Genomic DNA, 25,205 nt, shown 5'->3' on the forward strand with positions numbered 1-25,205 from the left:
CACTCACACGGTGGTGGAAAAAGTACTAAATTGTCATATTGAGTAAAAGTAAAGATACCTTAACAGAAAATGACTTGTGTAAAAGTCACCCAGTAAAATACTATTTGAGTAAAAATCTTAAAGTATCTGGTTTTAAATGTACTTAAATACAGTGGTGGAAAAAGTACTCAATTGTCATACTTGAGTAAAAGTAAATGCTATACATCAAATTCCTTATATTAAGCAAACCAGACAGCGCAATTTTGTTATTTCATGTTTTACGGACAGACTGGCACCCTCCAGCACTCAGACATAATTTGCAAACACAGTACCCCACCCACCAAAATTACTCAAGGAGTATTTTTATGAAGAGGGCCTTGAAATTTTCTGTAGAGACGGACATGGTCCTTTTTCTTATCCAGAATATTCTTCTGATATCCTCCCCTTTGTCTTTCTTTCGGTCTTTCCTCCAGCCTTCTCTCCTTCCTCCCTGTTGTCCTCCCTCCTTCCTCACTGTAGAGGATAGAGAGAGAAGAGAAAGAGGAGTAACCTTGATGCCTAGATCAGTGACGTTATTCTCTCCCCATTGGGAGGACCCTACTGTCTCACTCCCTCTCCCTGTCTGCCCCTCCCTCTCTTAAACTCTCACTCTGCTGTTCTCTTTAATTGATGACGCACTGAAGGGGATGCGTAGGGGTCAGGGGAGGAGAGAAACAGGAGAGAGAGATTAACAGAGAGCGTATATTTTTTTCAGTGTACACACACTAACAAACAGAAGAAGGACATCTGTAATGTGTGTTTGTTGGACTGAGAGAGAGGAAAGAGGGAAATGTGTACGTTTGTTAGTTTGAGCTTGTGTCTCTGTGTGTGTGCATACGTGTGCATTCGCACCAAATTCGTCAGCCTTTTACAGATGCACATCAATTAAAGCATGATAAGCTTAGTGTTCAAATAATACTGGACTACTGTTGCTTATGTAAGATTTTCATAAGAGTTGTGGCAGCCTCCCTGGTTTTGTTTGTTGTGCTTGTTCATTTACAGCGCTCATAGTGTGCTCAAGTGGCTAGCTTAATTAGGGCAGCATTTTGTTGTCAGCAGAGAAGAGAATATCCTTTCTGTGCGCGAACAACAACAGTCATGCAGGCTCTGGCTAAACATAGTGCATTATATATGGAATAGCGTTCCATTTGGAATGCAACCTCTCTGTGGTGGCTGACTGTAATCAGGGAGGGGAAGGGGCGGAGGCCGCCCTCTATGGGTAGAGGTATGGAAATGCAAGATGACTGGTCACTGAACAGATGAATGGCTTGGTACACTCTTAGAAAAAAGGTTTCCTAAAGGGTTCTTCGGCTGTTCACATAGGAAAACCCTTTTTGGTTCCAGGCAGAACTCTTTTGGGTTCCATGTAGAACCGAAGAAAAGGGTTCTACCTGGAACCAAAAAGAGTTTTCCTATGTGGACAGCCGAAGAACCCTTTCAGCTTCTAGATGGCACTGTTTTTTTTCCTAAGAGTGTTGCGCTCCATGGATGAATGGGGATGTTATTATTGTTAGTACAGATACCAAATCGAGGTTTAATATACTCCACAATTTGTAAAATGTTTGCAAGAACAGGAAAACACTGACAAATATGAATTAGACTTTCTCTTGCCAGGCTTCTATGCATGTCTGTCTTTTGCTCTCTCTCTACCTGTCTGTCTGTCTCACTCTTGGAACTTTTATTTATTTTAATTTTTTTATAATAATGCACACAGAAGCAAGCTTGCCAAAGAAAATGGACCCCCTCCCTTTCCCCTCTATGGGCTAAAATGATCCATCCATCTTTCTCTGCTTTCTCGACTTCACATCTCTATCTCATCGTCAATGCTTGTTTCTGTGTAATTCCCCTTTTCTTACACTTGTTCCTCTCCTTTTCTAAGAAGTATATCAAAATCAGTTTTTATCTCACACTGTCAATCCCTATCCTTTCTTTCTTTGTTTGTCCTCCCCACCCCCACCTCCTTAGCAGAATCCCGCCTTTCCTCCTTCACGTTCTCCCTCTGTTTTTCATTCGCTCTGTCTCGCTCTTGCTGTCTGTCTGCTTTCTCTTACTCTGTAACTCGCCCTCTTTCACTCCCACTGTCTTCCTCCTACCCTCCCTCACTCTTCAATTGCTTTGTGCTCAGTGTTTATAGTCATTCACTAACTGCATAGAGAAGGAGAGAGTGGGAGAGAGAGACAGAGAGAACAAGTGTAAGGACTAACTCTTGAATACTTTATTAAAGGTAAGTAAAGTGGAAATGTTCTCATTTGTCCTTCTATCTCTTTTTTTATTTTTCTCTCCTTTCTTTCTTTTTTCTCTCCTTCTATCTCCCTACTTCTTTCGTATGATTGTTCTAACCTGAGAGAATAAGCTTATTGCCCTTAAACCAGCTGTGCTGCGCTGTGCCGGGGTGTGTGTTAGGCTGTTGCTAGGGGCAATAAAAAGTGTGTGTTTGTGTGGGAGGGAGTTGTTGTGACTTTTTGGCTTGGACTCATTTTCAGAGAGAAGAGAGAGGTCACGAATTGAAGAAAAGAGGAAAGGGAGATTGCTGAACCCTGACTTCCGTTTCTAAGTCGCTAGTGAGCAGCGTGCGTGTGCGTGTGTGTGTGTGTGTGTTTGTGAGCAGCGCTCTGCCCTCCAGCCCTCATAGATAAAGGGGTTTGAAAAGGTACAGGATATGGATCCTCACACACGCACATGCACACACACACATATACATATATGCACATCCACACAGAAACGCACACTACCTTTTGAGGGTCCAGTGTGAGTGTCTGTGAAGGTCAAACACTAAAGTGGTGAGAGAGGGACAGGGAGTGTGTTTGCTCAGAGATGTAAGCAAAGAGAGGGACATTATTTACTTACTGCTTCTAAGGACAAAATTGGCCCACAGCTGGCTGCACATGTGTGTGTATTTACGTTGGTGATGCAAGGGACAGATTGTTTCGTGCTGATATTTGTTGCAATATAACTGTTTACACTAAAATATTGACAAAACCATCAACTTGAAGTCGGGGCAAGAAATAATCGATCCTAAAGTTTAAGACAGATTCTAAAGCATTTTAGTTTATTTATGTTAGAGTTCCTGTTATGTGCTGCTTTGTTTATGTCTGATGTATTTGCCGTTCTCACTATTGACTAAACGTCTTATTTAGATAAGGTGAAAGAGACATTTTTGGCATGTTGTCATATAATGTGGGTTGTTACAGATCCAATATCAGAGGTAAAAGGTCAGTTTCCTGACAGTGTTTCTAATTCAATGGCCCTGCCTGTTTCCCCTAGGTACAGATCAGCAACCATTCAGATGTTCCCAGGGTGCAGTGTCTGTTTGGTTTGTTATCTCATTGTAGCAGAGGCTAGTGTGTGTGTGTTTTCCTTTACTTGTGGAGACCAGCAGTCACCACAAGAATAGTAAAAAAATACAAATTGGACCAGCTGGGGACATTTTGTTAGTCCCCACAAGGTCAAATGCTATTTCTTAGGGTTAAGGTTAGAATTACAGTACCAGTCAAAAGTTTGTACACACCTACTCATTGGGCTCCCGAGTGGCGCAGCGGTCTAAGGCACTGCATCTCAGTGCTTGAGACGTCACTACATACACCCTGGTTCGATTCTAGGCTGTATCACAACTGGCCGTGATTGGGAGTCCCATAGGGCGGCACACGATTGGCCCAGCATCATCTGGGTTTGGCTGGTGTAGCCTGTCATTGTAAGTAAGAATTTCTTCTTAACTGACTTGTCTCGTTAAATAAAGGTTACAATTTAAAAGAAATTGTGAAGACATCAAAACTATGAAATAACACATAGAATAATGTAGTAACAAAAATGTGTTAAACATAAAAATATATTTGAAATTCTTCAATGTAGCCAACCTTTTCCTTGATGACAGCTTTGCACATCAATTGTGTTGTGACAATGTCAATGTGACATACAGAAGTGTTATACAGAAGATGGTATTTTACCAAATAGGACTAAGTCCATATTATAGCAAGAACAGCTCAAATAAGCAAGTGCAGTCGTAAAACCATCAAGTGCAATGTTGGAACTGGCTCTCATGACGACCACCACAGGAAAGGAAGACCCAGAGTTACTTCTGCTGCATAGGATAAGTTAGTTACCAGCCTCAGTAATTGCAGCCCAAATAAACGCTTCACAGGGTTCAAGTAACAGACACATCTTAACATCAACTGTTCAGAGAAGACTGAGTGAATCAGGCCTTCATGGTCGAATTGCTGCAAATAAACCACTATTAAAGGGCACCAATTATAAGAAGAGACTCGCTTAGCATAGGGACAGGGGGAACACGGACATTAGACCTGTGGAAATCTGTCCTTTTGGTCTGATGAGTCCAAACTTGAGATTTTTGGTTCCAACTGCATGTCTTTGTGAGACAAGTAGGTGAACGGATGATCTCCGCTTGTGTGGTTCCCACCATGAAGCATGGAGGAGGAGGTGTGATGGTGTGCTTTGCATGTGACACTGTCAGTGATTTATTTAGAATTCAAGGCACACTTAACCAGCATGGCTACCACAGCATTTGGTATGGTTTGGGATGAGTTGGACCGCAGACTGAAGGAAAAGCAGTGCTCAGCATATGTGGGAACTCCTTCAAGATTATTGGAAAAGCATTCCAGGTGAAGCTGGTTGAGAGAATGCCAAGAGTGTGCAAAGCTGTCAAGGCAAATCTTGCTACTCTGAAGAATCTAAAATATATTTTGATTTGTTTAACACTTTTTTGGTCACTACATGATTCCATATGTGTTATTTCATAGTTGTCTTCACAACTATTATGATGTCTTCACTATTATTTGACATAGTAGAAAAACCCTTGAATTAGTAAGTGTGTCCTAACTTTTGACTGGTACTGTAGGGTTAGGAGCTAGGGTTAATTTTTTAGGGTACGGGTAGGGTTAGGGTTATGGAAAAATAGGATTTAGAATGGGGCTGAATTGTGTCCCCACAAGGTTAGTTGGTCAAGACTTTGTGTGTGTGCATGTGCGGTGACCCCAGAGACTTAGAGTTGCATCTTAAATGACTCCCTAGTAGTGCGTGCTCTGGTCAAAAGTAGTGTACTATGTAGGGAATAGGGTGCCATTTGGGACGCATTTCCGGTCTCTGCTGATTAAGAAAGATCACCTGACCTCTGATCTCAGCTTTCAAAACACCTCGAGGGACAGTGAAACACACCCTGGTGACAGGAATTTATCTGTGGACTTTTTTAACTATTCCTGTGGGGACCAGAAGTAAACAAACAAAAATTTGACCATCTCGAGGTCAAATTCTATTTCTAGAGGGTTTAGGGTTAAAGTTAGAATTAGTGTTAGGGTTTGAATTACATTAAGGTTTAGGACCTGGGTTAGGTTTTTGGGTTAAGGCTAGGGTTAGGGGTTAGGAAAAATAGGATTTTGAATGGGATTGAATTGTGTGTGTGGGCGCTGAGTAATCCCCAGATGCAGCACTGACCCTCTCCATTCACAGCTGACAGGGATGAGCATCTGGAAAATGTCACTCACTACTTCCTTTAATCAGCAAACTGTGTCAATGTGGATCTGTGTGTGTGACTATTTTATCATTGTGTGCATGTGTGGGACTATATATCCTCTTAGATTTAAAGTCCCCTGTTTCCGGGACCATCAAGGTTCTGGTACCGGTTCTGACTTACATTTTCGCTTATAAACTGGTATTTGGATACCATAGATTGAAATGGCTTGCATTGAGCGATAGCCCTGATTCTCACGGACACTGCCTGTGTGAAGCAGGATGTGAAATCTGACACCATTTTAAGCTGGGATGTCCCTCCTAGCATTTAATTCGCTATTCTGACTGTCCATCAACTCCTGGCTGATCCATACATCACACCAACTAACAATGCAAATGTCTGGAATCCTTACATTGTAACGCAGCAGGATAGAGTGGTTTCAACACTGTAGCACATTCAGAGATTGATTTGTAGCCAGTAATCAAAAATAATTAATAGATTTTTAACAAATAGAAAGTGCTATGTGCCATAGATGGACAATATGAATATGAGATGAAAGGTGAGTTCCTAACGAGTTCAGTGATCCAAGCTAGAGCTCTGTGAGACATTCACAGCGATGAGAACAGATGTTTTGATCAAGAGGGACCTTTAGAAAATATGCACATTTCATTTTCTCTAAAGCAAAATATATAAATATGTATTTTACAGTAATAAGGAAGGTAAAATCTTATCGTTAATCATTTAGAAAAAATATAAGTCATTTCAAGCCGGAGTCAAATAGTATTTCATATGTGTACTATGTTCTTGAGCTTGTGTCCTTCCTCAAAAGTGACTACACCTCAGCAGTTTAACAATTTTTACCAGAAAAGTTAGATTTCAACCTTAGAGTATGCAACATTACTAGTTGTTGTTTATGGCCCTCTCATGATAAATCATTACTTTGGGGAATACGTAGATTACATTTAGTTAAATTTAAGACTTTTGTGACATCTATTGGTTACATTTCCCCAGGCAACTTGGCAAGTCACAGCGAAACACAGCTTTAGTATTTGTTTGTGTGTGCCTTTACTGTGTGTGTGCTTGAGAGTGATGCTGGTGATTATTTGTGTTCAGTGAGTTGGACCTCGCCCATGTCTCATGGCGTCTGTGTGTCTGAGCACCTACACTCGGGGGATCAGGGTCCTGTAGTAAACTGCCCCCTCCCCTTCTCTCTCTCTTTCTCTCTTTCCCCCCTTTCTGTCTATCCCTCTCCCTTTTCTCTTTCTTTACTTCTCCCTCTCTCCTTTTCTCTCTGTCCCCCTTTCTCTCTTTCGGTCTGTCCCTCTCTCTTTCTATACTTCTCTCTGTGTCACCCCTCTCCTCTCTCCCATAGTCCTCCTTATCTCTCTCTTACGCAGTCCCTCAGTAATTTTCTCTTGCTTAGTATTCTAGTCAGCGAGTCCTCATCTCACCCAGTCAAAGAAGGTTTTGTTTCCATGAGAGTATGTATAACATGATAACTGTATATGTGTTTATACAACAGAATGTGTATCATCTCTATATGTGTGCGTGTGTATGTGCATGTATGCGTGCCTGCATATGTGTGTGGGGGACTGTGGTGACCTGTGGCGATACAGTGGTGAGATGGGGGGTTGACTGTATTTCCAGCTCTTGGGGGCAGAAGGCTGAACTGTGCCAGGGTGAACTCCACCAATGTCGCTTTCCTTCATAAACACTCCTCAGGAAACCACTTCAAACAATCACATTCCGCACAGTGAAAGTCCCGCACCACTCCTGCAGCTCGGGAAAACCTCTCCCTTCCCTTCGCCTCCCTCAGCACGGGTACTCCCTCCCTCTCTCTCTCTCTTCTCTTCTCTCTCTCCTCTCTCTCTCACACACACACACACACACACGCACACGCACACACGCACACACACACAGGCAAGCACGCATGCAGATTCACTCTTACCTATTTATGTACATAGACACACACACACACGTGCAGATATACACACAAATACGGAAACTTATACTCTCTGGATCCCGTTTAGGTATAGGTGGAAGAACACCCCGTGGATTTAGCCCCAAGAAGTAGACCTGCTTGTGTCTGTGTGTGTGTACAGTACAAGTTTGGACACACCTACTCATTGCACGGTTTTTATTAATTTTTTACTATTTTCTACATTGTAGAATAATAGTGAAGATGTCAACTATTAAATAACACATACGGAATCATGAAGAAACAAAAAAAGTGTTAAACAAATCAAAATATTTTTAGATTCTTCAAAGTAGCCACCCTTTTCCTTGATGACAGCTTTTGCACACTCCTGATCTTTTCTCTAACAGATTCATGAGGTAGTCACCTGGAATGCATTTCAATTAACAGGTGTGACTTGTTAAAAGTAAAAAAAATTGCAATCTCAAATCAAATCACATTTTATTTGTCACATGCGCTGAATACAACATTAAACCTAGAACCCCACATAGAACCTTACAGTGAAGTGCTTACTTACAAGCCCTTAACCAACAATGCAGTTTTAAGAAAAATACAAAAAAAGTAACAAATAATTAAAGAGCAGCAGTAAAATAATAATAGCATGGCTATATACAGGGGGTACAAGTACAGAGTCAATGTGTGGGGGCACTGGTTAGTCGAGGTAATTGAGGTAATATGTACATGTAGGTAGAGTTATTAAAGTGACTATGCATAGATAATAACAGAGTAGCAGCAGCGTAAAGGGGGGGGGCATGGCTATATACAGGGGGTACAAGTACAGAGTCAATGTGTGGGGGCACTGGTTAGTCGAGGTAATTGAGGTAATATGTACATGTAGGTAGAGTTATTAAAGTGACTATGCATAGATAATAACAGAGTAGCAGCAGCGTAAAGGGGGGGGGGGCAAATGCAGATAGTCTGGGTAGCCATTTGATTAGATGTTCTGGAGTCTTATGGATTGGGGGTAGAAGCTGTTTAGAAGCCTCTTGGACCTAGACTTGACGCTCCGGTACCGCTTGCTGTGCGGTAGCAGAGAGAACAGTCTATGACTAGGATGGCTGGAGACAATTTTTAGGGCCTTCCTCTGACACCACCTGGTATAGAGGTCCTGGATGGCAGCAAGCTTGGCCCCAGTGATGTATTGGGCTGTTCGCCCTACTGTCACGATCGTTTGCATAAACGGACCAAGGCGCAGCGTACGTAGAGTTCCACATTATTTATTAGAAAGTGAAACTTAGAAAAAATACAGGCTTTCTATGGTCAGGACATGACACCTACCTTGCCATTGAAGGCCGAGCAGTTGCCTTACCAGGCAGGGATGCAACCCGTCAGGATGCTCTCGTTGGTGCAGCTGTAGAACCTTCTGAGGACCCATGCCAAATCTTTTGAGTCTCCTGAGGGTGAATAGGTTTTGCCGTGCCCTCTTCACAACTGTCTTGGTGTGCTTGGACCATTTTAGTTTGTTGATGATGTGGACGCCAAGGAACTTGAAGCTCTCAACCTGTGCCACTACAGCCCGTCGATGAGAATGGGGGCATGCTCAGACCTCCTTTTCCTGTAGTCCACAATCATCTCCTTTGTCTTGATCACGTTGAGGGATAGGTTGTTGTCCTGGCACCACATGGTCAGGTCATTGAACTCCTCCCTATAGGCTGTCTCATCGTTGTCAGTGATCAGGTTCTACCACTGTTGTGTCATTGGCAAACTTAATGATGGTGTTGGAGTCGTGCTTGGCCGTGCAGACATGAGTGAGCAGGGAATACAGGAGGGACAGAGCACGCACCCCTGAGGGGTTTTCTTTCCTTCTTAATATGTTTGAGACAATCTGTTGTGTTGTGACAAGGTAGGGGTGGTATACAGACGATAGCCCTATTTGGTAAAAGACCAAAGAGAAACGACAGTCCATTACTTTAAGACATGAAGTTCAGTCGATCCTGAACATTTCGAGAACTTTGAAAGTTTCTTCAAGTGCAGTCGCAAAAACCATGAAACGCTGTGATGAAACTGGCTCTCATGACAACCGCCACAGGAAAGGAAGACCCAGAGGATAAGTTACCAGCCCTCAGAAATTGCAGCCCAAATAAATGCTTCACAGAGTTCAAGTAACAGACAAATCTCAACATCAACTGTTCAGAGGAGACTGAGTGAATCAGGCCTTCATGGTCGAATTGCTGCAAATAAACCACTACTAAAGAACACCAATAATAAGAAGAGACTTGCTTGGGTCAAGAAACACGAGCAATGGACATTAGACCAGTAGAAATATGTCCTTTTGGTCTGATGAGTCCCAATTTGAGATTTTTGGTTCCAACGCATTCTCTCTGCATGTGTGGTTCCCACCGTGAAGCATAGAGGAGGAAGTGTGATGGTGTGGGGGTGCTTTGCTGGTGACACCACTGTCAATGATTTATTTAAAATTCAAAGTACACTTAAACAGCAAGGCTACCACAGCATTCTGTAGCGATATGCCATCCATCTGGTTTGCGCTTAGTGGGATTATCAAATGTTTTTCAACAAGACAATGACCCAAAACACACTTCCAGGCCGTGTAAGAGCTATTTGACCAAGAAGGAGTGTGATGGAGTGCTGCATCAGATGACCTGGCCTCCACAATCAACCGACCTCATCCCAATTGAGATGGTTTGAGTTGGACCACAGAGTAAAGGAAAAGCAGTGCTCAGCATATGTGGGAACTCTTTTCAAGACTGGTGGAAAAGCATTCCAGGTGTAGTTGGTTGAGAGAATGCCAAGAGTGGGCAAAGCTGTCATCAAGTCTAAGGGTGGCCACATTGAAGAATCTAAAATATATTTTGATTTGTTTAACTTTTTTTGGTTACTACATGATTCTCTATGTGTTATTTCATAGTTATGTCTTCAATACTATTCTACAATGTAGAAAATAGTAGAAATTAAGATAAACTCTTGAATGAGTAGGTGTCAAATTTGACTGGTACTGAATCTGTGTGTGTGTAACTCTAACCTCTGCTATAGTAATTTGTTGCACATACTCTAAGCAATGGAGGCTGCTGAGGGGAGGACGGACATTCACTCCATTCCAGACATTATTATGAGCAGTTCTCCCCTCAGAAGCTTCCACTGACTCCAATTTCAGCGCAGGCCTCTCTGTGTTGTTCAGCCTAACTTCACTTCACTGAGGTTCAGTTCTATGTACTGGTTACTCCTCATACACTAGATTAAAACGTTAGTAAGTAAGCCTTGTCCGAGCCAGAATTGCCCATAGCGCATTATATACAACATTTATCTCAGGGAAATTGTCATCAAAATTTTACTGGAATAACGAAATATAATAACAATAATAGGCTTTTCCAACTTTTCTTTTCCAACATTTCTTCTGTATATACTGTACATTCGACTAGTAAGGATCCTGCCTGGCTATCTCCTGTTTCTGCAGCGTGAGGTAGCTTGATATACAATTATCCCCCCCTGGACAGGATGCTGGTCTATTATGTAGTTACTCTGCATACAGAGTTCGGGAAATGTTTAGAAACTGTTTACTTCTCATACAGAGTTCTGGGGATTGTTTCTCTGGTGCTGTCCTACTGGCACCGTTGCGTTCTAATTTCCAGTAAAGCAACCACACATGTTCAGCGTCATCCCCGTTCCTATGACCCCACCTGAACCCTCCAGCTGTTCCCGCAACAGCCTATGCAATTGGCTGCTCCACATTCATGATTCATATTATAGCCTCGGTGAAAAGACTGCTTGTCCTCCCTGGCCATACAGAGTTCGGGAAATGTTTAGAAACTCTTTACTTCTCATACAGAGTTCTGGGGATCCAGTAATAAATGATAATGGTGGTAATAATAATCACAAAACAGGATCACTTTTCACTACAAATGGCTGTGGGTATTTACTGCATTTCTTTGTTTGTGGTTACTACCAAAATGGTACCCTACTGTATATCTTACATAGTGTTTTGACCAGACTAGAGGTTGACCGATTAATCGCCATGGCCGATTTAATTAGGGCCGATTTTCAAGTTTTCATAACAATCGGTAATCAGCATTTTTGCACGCCGATTATGGCCAATTACATTGCACTCCACGAGGAAACTATGTGGCAGGCTGACCACCTGTTATGTGAGTGCAGCAAGGAGCCAAGTTAAGTTGCTAGCTAGCATTAAATGTATCTTTATAAAAAACAATCAATCTTAACATCACTAGTTAACTACACATGGTTGTGTGATATTACTAGTTTAACGAGCTTGTCCTGCGTTGCAAATAATCAATGCGGTGCCTGTTAATTTATCATCGAATCACAGCCTACTTCGCCAAACGGGTGCTGATTTAACACACGCATTCGCGAAAAAGGCACTGTGGTCGCACCAATGTACTTAACCATAAACTTCAATGCCTTTCTTAAAATCAATGCCTTTCTTAAAATATACACAAGTATAGTATTTAAAAAAAAACTGCATATTTAGCTAAAATAAATGAATGTTAGCAGGCAATATTAACGAGGGAAATTGTGCCACTTCTCTTGAATTCTGAGCAAGCAGAGTAAGGGTATATGCAGCAGTTTGGGCTGCTTGGCTCGTTACAAGTGTGAACTGTGTGAAGACCATTTCTTCCTAACAAAGATCGTAATTAATTTGCCAGAATTTTACATAATGATGACATAACATTGAAGGTTGTGCAATGTAACAGCAATATTTAGACTTATGGATGTCACCCGTTCGATAAAATACGGAACGGATCCGTATTTCACTGAAAGAATAAACAATTTGTTTTCGAAATTGTAGTTTCCGGATATGACCATGTTAATGACCTAAGGCTCGTATTTCTGTGTGTTTTATTATATTATAATTAAGTCTATGATTTGATAGAGCAGTCTGACTGTGTGGTGGTTGGCAGCAGCAGGCTCGTAAGCATTCATTCTGTCACGCCTTGGTCTTAGTATTTTGTGTTTTAGTTAATTAGTTGGTCAGGCCAGGGTGTGACATGGGTTTATTGTTTGGTGTATTTCTTAGTGGGGTTTTTTAGTTATTGGGATTGTGGCTGATTAGGGGTGTGTGTTGCATAGGTTTGGCTGCCTGAGGCGGTTCTCAATCAGAGTCAGGTGATTCTCGTTGTCTCTGATTGGGAACCGTATTTAGGTAGCCTGGTTTTCACTTTGTATTTCGTGGGTGATTGTTCCTGTCTCTGTGTTAGTGTTCACCAGACAGGCTGTATAGGTTTTTCACGTTCCGTTTGTTGTTTTTGTTATTTCATGTATCGTCATTTGTTCAATTAAAAACATGAGTAACCAACACGCTGCATTTCGGTCCGACTCTCTTTCGACAAACGAAGAACGCCGTTACAGAATCTCCCACCACACACGGACCGAGCAGCGTGTTAACAGGCAGGAGCTACACGAGAGGCAACAGAAGCACCTTCAGTGGGAGAGGCTACACCATTTGGAGAATTGGACATGGGAGGAGGAACTGGACGGAAAAGGACCCTGGGCTCAGCCTGGTGAATATCGCCGCCCCAAGGAGGAACTAGAAGCGGCTAAAGCGGAGAGGCGCTGGTATGAGGAGGCAGCACGGCGACGTGGATGGAAGCCCGGGAATCAGCCCCAAAAATTTATTGGGGGGGGCTATCAGGGAGTATGGCTACGCCAGGTAGGAGACCTGCGCAAACTCCCTGTGTTTACCGGGGGGCTAGAGGGTGCATAGTCCGGTGCGGTATATTTCAGCTCCGCGTATCGGAAGCCGGCTCTACGCATCTGGTCCCCAGTGCGTCTCCTTGGGCTGTCTTACATGGCACCAGCCTTGCGCTCGGTGTCTCCGGTTCGCCTACATAGCCCAGTGCGGGCTATTCCACCTCGCAGCACTGGCAGGGCAACCGAGAGTATTCAACCAGGTAAGGTTGGGCAGGCTCGGTGCTCAAGAGCTCCAGTGCGCCTGCACGGTCCGGTCTATCCAGTACCACCTCCACACCCCAGCCCTCCGGTAGCAGCTCCCCGCACTAGGCTTCCTGTGTGTGTCCTCTGCCCAATACCACCAGTGCCAGCACCACGCATCAGGCCTACAGTGCGCCTCGCCTCTCCTGCCCTGTCGGAGCCTTTCTCCTCTCCAGCGCTACCGGAGCCTCCTGCCTGTTCGGAGCAGCCTGAGCTGCTAGTCTGCATGGAGCAGCTAGAGCTGCCAGTCTGCAAGGAGCTGCCAGTCTGCATGGAGCAGCCAGAGCTGCCAGTCTGCATGGAGCAGCTAGAGCTGCCAGTCTGCAAGGAGCTGCCAGTCTGCATGGAGCAGCTAGAGCTGTCAGTCTGCAAGGAGCTGCCAGTCTGCATGGAGCAGCTAGAGCTGCCAGTCTGCATGGAGCAGCTAGAGCTGCCAGTCTGCAAGGAGCTGCCAGTCTGCAAGGAGCTGCCAGTCTGCATGGAGTTGCCAGTCTGCATGGAACAGTCAGGGCTGTCAGTCTGCAAGAAGCCGCCAGAGCTGTCAATCTGCATGGAGCAGCCAGAGCCGCCAGTCAGCATGGAGCAGCCAGAGCCGTCAGTCAGCATGAAGCAGCCATAGCCAGACTCTTCCAGTCTGCCAGCCAGGATCTGCCAGTCAGCCAGACTCTTCCAGATCTGCCAGTCAGCCAGACTCTTCCAGATCTGCCAGTCAGCCAGACTCTTCCAGATCTGCCAGTCAGCCAGACTCTTCCAGATCTGCCAGTCAGCCAGACTCTTCCAGATCTGCCAGCCAGCCAGACTCTTCCAGATCTGCTAGTCAGCCAGACTCTTCCAGATCTGCTAGTCAGCCAGACTCTTCCAGATCCGCCAGTCAGCCAGGATCTGCCGGATTCAACTGCCTGGCTGGGCTTCATCTCAGTACTGGGCTTCTTCTCAGTACTGGGCTTCTTCTCAGTACTGGGCTTCCTCTCAGTACTGGGCTTCTTCTCAGTCCCGAGCTGCCCCTCAGTCCCGAGCTGCCCCTCAGTCCCGGGCTGCCCCTCAGTCCCGAGTTGCCCCTCAGTCCCGAGCTGCCCCTCAGTCCCGAGCTGCCTCAGTCCCGAGCTGCCCCTCAGCCACGAGCTGCTCCTCATTTCAGTGGGGTTCTGGGTGAGGACTATTCGGCCATGGTCGGCGGCGAGGGTGGATCATCCCAGGACGCGAAGGGGAGGAACTATGACATTTATGGAGTGGGGTCCACGTCCCGAGCCGGAACCGCCACCATGGACAGACGCCCACCCGGACCCTCCCTATGGTTTTGAGGTGCGTTCGGGAGTCCGCTCCTTAGGGGGGGGTTCTGTCACGCCTTGGTCTTAGTATTTTGTGTTTTAGTTAATTAGTTGGTCAGGCCAGGGTGTGACATGGGTTTATTGTTTGTTGTATTTCTTAGTGGGGTTTTTTAGTTATTGGGATTGTGGCTGATTAGGGGTGTGTGTTGCATAGGTTTGGCTGCCTGAGGCAGTTCTCAATCAGAGTCAGGTGATTCTCGTTGTCTCTGATTGGGAACCGTATTTAGGTAGCCTGGTTTTCACTTTGTATTTCGTGGGTGATTGTTCCGGTCTCTGTGTTAGTGTTCACCAGACAGGCTGTATAGGTTTTTCACGTTCCGTTTGTTGTTTTTGTTATTTCATGTATCGTCATTTGTTCTATTAAAAACATGAGTAACCAACACGCTGCATTTCGGTCCGCCTCTCTTTCGACAAACGAAGAACGCCGTTACACATTCAAACCACACTTTCCTGTGTTTGCCAGCAGCTCTTCGCAATGGTCGGAGCACAGCGCTTTGCACTTTTACTTTCAGCTCCAACACTGTGTTTTTGCATTATTTAAACCAAATTGAACATGTTTCAATATTTATTTGAGACTAAATAGATTTTATTTATGTATTATATTAAATTAATTAAGTGTTCATTCAGTATTGTTGTAATTGTCATTATTACAAATATATAAATAAAAATCAGCCGATTTTAATCGGTATCTGCTTTTTTTGATCCTCCAATAATCGATATCGGTATCGGCGTTGAAAAATCATAATCAGTCAATCTCTAAACCAGACCCTTATGGGCTCTGGTCAAAGTAGTGCACTAAATAGATAAAAGGGTGTAATTTGGTACGTAGCCTGGGTCTTATACCAAGTCACAGTTTAAGATGTGATAACCCACTAGCTAGGGACATGAAGTGTGCCCAGTATCTATAGTATGGGTTTTTTTTTTTGGACTCATAGAGGAAGTGGCTGTTGGAAGAGACCAAGGTTTACCAGGCATACATCCTTTTCCTAGCTGGGTCGTGATCAGGAGAACGCAGTGTACTGAATATTGTAGATAGAAATGCCATGAATAGAGCTCACATGATTCCTAGAAAGCTAGTCTATTTTGTGGTGATGGCTTTGGATTGGATAGGAGGAAACGAGTAGTGGGGAGGGGGGGGGTAAAAAAGAGAGGAACATGGGTGAATGGGTGTGATGTGGGCGGATGAAAGGAAGATTTTGAGAGTAGCCTATTAGAAAGGTCATACAGAGAGTACTTTGCGTGCAAGTGTGTGTGTGGGTCTGTTAGTGTGCAAGCGTGTGTCTCAAGGGATTTTCCCACGTTGTTTCTATGGTTTCTTTTCAACCAGAAAATTTTGTCATGAAGACATCACGTTACAAATTCTGGCAGCTGGAATGGTTCTTACAGGGAAGTGTTTCCAAACTGCCTTCTGAAGGGACACGTTGTGCTTATGTCAGTGTGCTCTTTCTGAGGCTTGTTGATGAGTAATGTTCTCATGGAGACAACAGCCCATTACGACCCTCCCCACTGTAGGATCTAAAAGGGTTGGAAGTTGGAACAGGTCACAGATGGAACCTAAGAGAATGTTGTTTAGATGAGTCGGGAAGTTCATTGTTTGGAATGTCATCCCCGAGCTCGTCTTCCATACAAGCCAGTCTAGCATGAGGGCATTCTTAGAATTAGTGTCATACAGAGACTCTTATGGAGTTATCTGTGATGAGGAGAGTGCTTTTAACTGGCAGAGGTATGTGGTATGTTAAGGGCTTTGGTGAGGAGCGCGCTTGTGTTTCTATGCAACGATGTTTGTATTCACAGAAGACCGTTAATGTAGTTGAGGGAAGGTTGAAGAACTGATTCTTTCCCATGGATCTAGGTTTAAAATAATGAAGGTTAACGCAATAATTCCATGCTGAGCATTCGAAAACAAACACATTCATTAGACCAGTGCATTAGACCATTCAACACATTTAAATAAATAGAATGGCAGTAAAACAGTTATGCTATGTGTTTGAGTAGTTAGCTGAAATACACTATGGTTGTGTTTTCTTTTCTACTTTGATGGCGAACTTTCTGTATGGCTACCATTCACTCCGTCATTTTCGCTCCGGCGCTGGTCCAATGAATTTGTTTCATTTCTAACACTTCTGCTTTGAATTATTATGTTGTCTTAACTTTAGTTGTTTTTAACCTCTGGGCCAAAAGCCGGTGAAAATGCAGAGCGCCAAATTCAAATAAATTACTATAAAAATCAAAAATCCAAATTAAAGCTACACTTGTTGTGAATCCAGCCAACATGTCAGATTTCAGAAAGGCTTTTCAGGCGAAAGCAAACGATGCTATTATCTGAGGGTAGCACCTCCGTAAACAAAGAGAGAAAGCATATTTCAACCCTGCTGGCGCGACGCAAAACACAGAAATAAAAATAAAAAATAAATTACCTTTGACGAGCTTCTTTTGTTGGCACTCCAATATGTCCCATAAACATCACAAATGGTCCTTTTGTTCAATTAATTCCTTCGATATATATCTAAAATGTCCATTTATTTGGCACGTTTGATCCAGCAAAACACCGGTTCCAACTTGCGCAACGTGACTACAAAATATCTCAAAAGTTACCTGTAAACTTTGTCAAAACAAACTACTTTTGTAATACAACTTTAGGTATTTTTTTTAACGTAAATAATCAAAAAAATTGAAGACGGGATGATCTGTAAAAATACTGCCCCCTGTCACCAAGAAATAAACCTAACCATGCATGAGGAAGTTATTTAGATTTGCCTGTGTAACTCAAACATTACTGTAGTTATCCATTGTTAAATAAACACTGTGTGTATGTCGTGCTTGTGCGTATGTTATAACCTGAGAAGGTTAATTAAACACAAGGATTTGGATCCATCCCCTGACGCTTCTGTATTTAGTCTGCAGCTCTGTTCTGAGTGGGGGTGTCTGGCTCAGCTCAGGGGCCACTCATAAGGGGGCCATGTTACAAAGACGTAGTAGTCACATGATGATCATTCTACAAAGGACAGAAATGACGATCCTCAAAGTTTCACAAAACGCATCAAGATCAGGACACACAAACACATTCTCCTGTGTTCTGTTTTCCATCACGAAACACACACACACCTTAGTGTGTGAAGAGGGGGTAATGCAGTGTGACGGAATGGCAGGGATGAGAAACCCCAGGGGGATCTCTCTCCTTTTTCCATTCTTCTCCCTCTCTCTCTCTCTCATGTGTGGCCTGGTTGTTTTCTCTAATACATTCCTTCATTCCAAGTCGGTACTGCTGTGATGTCCTGTAACTTCTCTGTACTGCTTACTCTCTTTCTCTTATTTTTTTATTTATCTTCTATTATTATTGATGCAAATTCTTTTCTTCCTTTCTTCCCCATGCAGATGTCCAGCTACAAACGCGCAACATTTGAGGAGGAGGAGGCGGCAGAAAACCCAGCTGATGGAGGCATGTCTCCGGACAGTGTGGAGGTCAGTCTGAGCTCATTGGTTGATGTGTGGGGGTCAGAGGTCAATGAAAATGGAGTGTGTTAATTCGACTTGTACGCCGATCATGGGTCAGTTTTTCATTTTCCCCACTAATGGCTAAGGTACCTAGGGGACATTTCACCCTGGAGCATTATTACACAGAATCTGGGCTTAAACTCCTGTTCTATTAGCCCAACAATGAGAAACAGAAAATACTTAATCAAAGTATGATGTTATGTGGGAAACCATAAAAAAGGAAGAACAATGGATTTGTCATGTCTGTCTCTTGCTTTCTCTTGAATTTGGTCCCTGAAATATCATTGTAAACAGTCAGAACTAAGTGTCATCATAGATGACAGAGCCCAGTGACACATAGATGTACAGTACTGATTTTAAAGAGGACATTATTGTCTGAGGAAAAGTGTGTAGAAGGTTCAGTTGATTATTACTGCAGATGAACAGTAGTAGCACATTACCTTTAGACATGTAATGTGTGCAGAGCCTGTGGTCCAGCGGTATTGCTCCTGGCTAGTAACAGGGATTGCCATTGAGGGTTGCCTTATTGCCCGTAGCAATTGAACTTGAGCAGTTGAGCAAGTTGAGCCTGCTCTGTGGTTGACCCATTGGGCAGGTAATAAAACAAGTTAAAACCAAACGGCAAAGAATTCCAATAGACTTAAACTGAAATTTCTGGTTCGTCCTCATTGTTTAAGTAAAACAATTCATAGCATTTATGGCAGTTGGGAAAGTTGAGTCTGCTCTGAGTATTGTTTTACTGATAACAACCAAAATACAAATAATTCCAAAACATTAAGAACACGTGCTCTTTCCATGACATAGACTGACCAGGTGAATCAAGGTGAAAGCTATAATCCCTTATTTATGTCACTTGTCAAATCCTCTTCAATCAGTGTAGATAAAGGGGAGGAGACAGGTTAAAGAATTATTTTTTTAGCCTTCAGACAATTGAGACATGGATTGTGGAACCCAATATTAGGAATGTGGTCTTAATGTTTGGTATACTTATACATATACTTACGTATATGACACTTCTGGGTATAAATAGCTCATTTACATTTTCAGGCAAGTGATCATAATGTTCGTGCAACCAAAAAAATACTCCTGGCTTATGCGATTAGGAGGTGTCTTTCAGACTCTAATGTCAGTCTCTGAGTCACATTCTGTATGCTACCCCATTTTAAATTGACATTTTAGTAATTTAGCAGACACTCTTATCCAGAGCAGCTTACAGTTAGTGCATTCTTCTTAAGACGGCTAGGTTATCAGAACTCACGATAAGACCCAGATGCAGACAGCTAGAATCACAGATGGTTATTGACCCAAACAGGGGGAAGGCAAAAGACAGGTCAAGGGCAGGCAGAGGTCCGTAATCCAGGGCAGAGTCAGTAAGGTACAGAACGGCAGACATGCTCGGGGTCAGGGCAGGCAGAATAGTCAGAACCGGGGAAACTAGGAAACAGAAACTTGAGAAAATGGGAAACACGCTGGTAAGACCTGACAAGACGGACTAGCAACAGAGAACAAATGCAAAGGGGATAATGGGGAAGATGGGCGACACCTGGGGGGTTGGAGACAAGCACAAAGACAGGTGAAACCGATCAGGGTGTGACATAGGTGGGACAACTACATAGCTCAGTTATAGTAAGTTAATTGTTCCTCAATAAAGTAGCTATCAGCAAAGTTAGTGTTAGTAATTTCATATTTATTTTTAATCCCCACCCGAGACCGGGGTTCAACCCCCACATCCTCCCTTACTAAGTGCAAAACAATGTTATTGTTTACATTTTTTTTTAACTACACTAAATTGATATTTCATAGTAGTGCCTCGTGACAGAGTGAATGCCAAATCGAGAGCTGGCCAGTGATCATGCGAAATTGGGTTCTCGGTTCCGAGATTAACCTCATAGCGGTATTTAATTCATTCGAAAGTCACTCGGAAAAAGGAATGGAGGCTTAAAATGTGTATATATATTTTTTTATATATTCAGGCAGGTGGGAAAAAACTGTAGGAAGGGTGAACACAGGAATCAAACCCCGATCTCCAATGGGGATTTTTGTATATGTGACATGTGCAGGGAGTGTTAGAACTCCACCACAGTTCTGCATGAATGGAGGCCCTCTTGGCTATGTCTGTGGTACTTGTGATGTGATGTCATCCCATCCCATCCTCTCTTCTGTCTCTGACTCATGTATTTCCACAGGTTGGCTTCCGGAAGGGCGGAATCCAGCTCCTCAGTCCCCTGGGCAGGAGGACGCAGATGGAGGTGGTGCTGGCTGGCGTGTTGCTTGCCTCTCTCCTCGCCCTGTTCGGATGTGCTGTCACACTGGGCATACGCTACAACAAAGGTGAGAGGCTTTTGGTTACAAGCACTCACGCATGCATGCAAATACACATTCACACATGAGCACACACACACGTGTTACGTCTTTATAATATGGCTTATAATATGTTATGGTCTCTCTGTGTATCAACATTTCAACTGGCTGGTGTTTAGCAGTATCGTGATGAATGATTATTAAGACATTATGGGGCCATACATGCTTGTGACAAAAGTCTTGTGACAATGCATTATAACAACATCATGAAGCATTATAGCAGCAGGCTTTATAAAGCATTACAGGATTCTGTTTTTCTACCTTGACACCAGACCCAGCGCGGAGCCTGTGTCTGACCGAGGCCTGTATTACGGTGGCCAGTAAGATCGTAGAGGCCCTGGACCGCAGCGCCGACCCCTGCCAAGACTTCTACCAGTATGCCTGCGGGGGCTGGGTCCGCAAGAACCCCCTCCCTGATGGACGCTCTCGCTGGAGCACCTTTAACAGCATCTGGGACCAGAACCAGGCTGTCCTTAAACACCTGCTGGGTGAGTTGGAACCAAACACATGCACACACATGCACAAACATACCGTATTACCATATCAAAATATGGAAGTCATCTACTGATTAGTGGTACAATTTGGTGACAGTTGAGTGTCTAAACGTGTCTGAACAGGATTGTTGTCTGAAAAGCATCGAAACAATGTTTTGTATTGATGGGGAAATGAAGGTGTTGTAATGTAAAAGATAAATGCAAACTTCATCATCTAAGCATCACACAGAAAACATCCACAGCCAAACTCATTTCATAAACCAGTCAAAATAGCAGGTTGTGCTGACAAAAAACAAAATGTAAGTTAGCGACCTAACAGCTAGACTTGTTTATAATGTACCACATCTCTGGTGAGCACAAGGAAATATAATATTGTTTCGAAAAGAGGTAAGCTAACAGCAGATATGTTCTTTATTATGGCAGCCATGTTTGTTTATGTTTGACAAGTGAAAACTCCCTAATCCCAGAATGCCATTCACTATAAGATGCAAATAAACAAAGTCAAAGTTGAAGAAGGCTGCGCCCATTGCCCGAAAAATATGAACTTAGTTTGGCCACTTTTCAGCATATTACAAATATTCAATTTACTTGTTACATTGTAGACAAGAACTGGAGCACATGACTTAATAAGTCATTTACAGTTTTTGATAAATCACAAAGCAAATAAAACGTTATCACCTCAAAGATCATCACCCCACATACAAGCCTACTGCATAGCCTAACCATAGTGCGAAAGCTAAACAGGGTTGCCAGATTTGGTGACACTATTTTAGGGGAGTTTGTGGGGGATTTCAAGTCCATGGGGGGTAGAAATGGGCGAAGGTATCGTGGGGGGATATAAGGCAGAAAATATTACTATAATAGAGGATTTATCAATAAATGGGGGCCAAACACAGGAAAAGTTTATAAGATAAATAAAACCCCTGGAAAGGGAGTCTGAGCTGTCAACCCTGAGTAACGAAAGTTACAATTTAAGTCAGTTGAGTGAACTATCCCTTCACCTCGTTTTGTTATAACATATTTGGTCTGATAAATGTTCACATGACAACCAGAATGCATTGTATGGTGTCAACAAACATAGCTAGAATTTAGCTTAGCGAACCATCAAACAGGCAAAGTGTCAACACAGGACTAAGATCTGGCTCCGACGCTCATCGGATGTGGCAGGGCTTGCAAACCATTACAGACTACAAAGGGAAGCACAGCCGAGAGCAGCCCAGTGACACAGACCTACCAGACGAGCTAAACCACTTCTATTCTCGCTTCGAGGCAAATAACACTGAAACATGCATGAGAGCACCAGCTGTTTTGGACGACTGTGTGATTTCACACTCTGTACACACTCTGCAGCCGATATGAGTAAGACCTTTAAACAGGTCAACATTTTAAAAGGCCGCAGGCCCAGACGGATTACCAGGACGTGTACTGCGAGCATGCACTGACCAACAGGCAAGTGTCTTCACTGACGTTTTCAAACTCTCCCTGTCTGAGTCTGTAATACCAACATGTTTTAAGTAGATCACCATAGTCCCTGTGCCCAAGAACACTGTGGTAACCTGTCGAAATGACTACCGACCCGTAGCTCTTACGTCTGTAGCCATGAAGAGCTTTGAAAAGCTAGTCATGGCACACATCATCACCATTATCCCAGAAACCCTAGACACACACCAATTTGCATACCGCCCTAACAGATCCACCAATGATGCAATCTCTATTGCACTCCACACTGCCCTTTCGCACCTGGACAAAAGGAACACCTATGTGAGAATGCTATTCATTGACTACAGCTCAGCGTTCAACACCATAGTGCCCTCAAAGCTCATCAATAAGCTACGGACCCGGGAACAAAACACCTCCCTCTGCAACTGGATCCTGGACTTCCTGACAAGGCTGCCATGCTGATGGCACATCCGCCATGCTGATCCTCAACACAGGAGCCCCTCCACATTGCATGCTCAGTTCTTTCCTCTACTCCTACAACTCCAATCATTAAGTTTGCCGATGACACAACAGTGGTAGGCCTGATCACTGACAACGATGAGACAGCCTATAGGGAGGGGGTCAGAGACCTGGTCGTGTGGTGCCAGAACAACAACCTCTCCCTCAACTACATCAAGAAAAAGGAGATGATTGTGGACTACAGGAAAATGAGAACCGAGCATGCTCCCATTCTAATCGACGGGCTGCAGTGGAGCAGGTTGAGAGCTTCAAGTTCCTTGGTGTCCACATCACCAACAAACTAACATGGTCCAAGCACACCAAGACAGTCGTGAAGAGGGCACGACCAAACCTATTCCCCCTCAGGAAACTGAAAATATTTGGCATGGGTCCTCAGATCCTCAAAAGGTTCTACAGCTGCACCATCAAGAGCATCCTGGCTGGTTGCATCACTGCCTGGAATGGCAACTGCTCAGCCTCCGACCACAAGGCACTACAGAGGGTAGTGTGGCCGAAGCTTCCTGCCATCCAGGACCTCTATACAAGGCGGTGTCAGGAAGGCCCTAAAAAATGTCAAAGAATCCAGCCACCCTTTTCATAGACTGCTCTCTCTGCTACCGCACGGCAAGCGGTACCAGAGCTTGGTACCATAAGTCTAGTTCCAAGAGGCTTCTAAACAGCTTCTATCCCCAACCCATAGGATTCCTGAACATCTAATCAAATGGCTACCCAGACTATTTGTATTGCCCCTCCCTCCTTTTACTCTTCTGCTACTCTCTGTTGTTATCTATGCATAGTCACTTAAAAAACTCTACATTCATGTACATATCACCTCAATTAATTTGTCAGTATCAGCAGATTAGGCCTACCCTGTAATTTTTGTAGTATGCCTATTATTATGGATTCTGATGATGATTCCATACATGTAATACGTCATAGAATTGCATGAAATGTGTTTTATAAAAGGCATATTTTTTCCAGGATCCACTTAAAATGTTTTCCTCTAGCAGGGGCTAAGCTGCTTCCCCTAACATGGATCTCACACAGCACCTCTGATGTTGTGTAGCCTATTTCATTATGTTTGTGTTTTTAGTGTTTGACTCGGACAGTAAAGTTTTAATGTCACATGCACAAGTACAGTGAAATGTCTTTCATGCAAACTCAGAAGGCAACAATGCAATAATCAATAACAATGTATTACTTGAAAAAAAACATGAGAAATAAGAAATCTGAAATGCACAATAAAGTAAGTAAGTAAGCATACCATATACAGGAAATAGTTCCAATACCATACTTAAATGTGCAGGGCAATTGGAGTGATGGAGGTAGGGTAAGGGGACTAGGCAACAGAATATAAGAAACAGAGTAGCAAGAGCTTGCATGGGAGTGGGTGTACAGGTGTGTAGAGTCAGTATAAATGTATGTGCACATTATGTGTGAGTGAGGAAATTATGGACTGAGTGTTTGTGTATGTTGGAGTGACAGTGTGTGTGAGTGTGTAGGGCCATGTGAGAGTGCATAGAGACAGTGCAAATGTTGTAATTAATGGTCAATAAAGATACAAGGTAACCTTGGTCCATGTAGCAATTAGCTATTTATCAGTTGTATTGCTTGGGGATAGAAGCTGTTCAAGAGCCTGTTGGTGTCAGACTTGATGCATCGGTACTCGTAGCGATTTTAGTATGTAAATGTTGATGAGGAAAACTCCCCCAATTATTGGGGGGATTGATGCCAGCAAATTCACGAGACAAAACAACACTAAACAATACATTCATTCCACTATAACGGTGACAAACGGTGCCCACAAACTGTTAGGGCCTACGTAAAGCTGTCCCAACAGCAGAGCTTTCTTTTCAGCACCATGGAGTGAATCCTACTCCTGGCTATCAGCAGAGCCTTGTCTTGCAGTGAAACAGTTCATTCAGCCTCATGTACTTCCTTTAAAAAAACCAGCTGATATGGTTGACTTGCTTAAACAAATGTGATTTCGACTGACAATTGAGATGTACTAACTATGGCATAAGGGAACGGATAAGGGAACGGATAAGAGGCACTCCTTAATTTCGATTTAAGACATTAATGAGTGAGAGAGGACGGACGTAGTCAATATAACTATTTGTTCAGCATTTATTTAAATCTACAGCGACAGAACATTCAGAACATGGGCCATTCTTACAGTATTCTCCATGTACACCAAGTCAGAACTGTAGGTTAATTAAAGGGGGCATATA

General features: G+C 43.4%; 1 protein-coding gene across 5 annotated transcripts in view; it reads left to right on the forward strand.

Annotated features, from left to right (window-relative positions):
- Positions 1–25,205, forward strand: part of LOC135514639 (endothelin-converting enzyme 2-like) — an 83,654-nt gene that overhangs the window by 9,483 nt on the left and 48,966 nt on the right. For 2 of the 5 annotated variants that reach the window (XM_064938089.1, XM_064938090.1), the window contains exons 3-5: positions 18,062–18,148; positions 20,368–20,512; positions 20,815–21,030. In XM_064938089.1, the coding sequence (XP_064794161.1) occupies positions 18,062–18,148; positions 20,368–20,512; positions 20,815–21,030 (448 nt within the window). The other 3 variants (XM_064938092.1, XM_064938091.1, XM_064938093.1) reach the window with 3 other exon arrangements.

This window comes from Oncorhynchus masou, chromosome 26, assembly GCF_036934945.1.
Source record: "Oncorhynchus masou masou isolate Uvic2021 chromosome 26, UVic_Omas_1.1, whole genome shotgun sequence".
Taxonomy (NCBI): domain Eukaryota; kingdom Metazoa; phylum Chordata; class Actinopteri; order Salmoniformes; family Salmonidae; genus Oncorhynchus; species Oncorhynchus masou.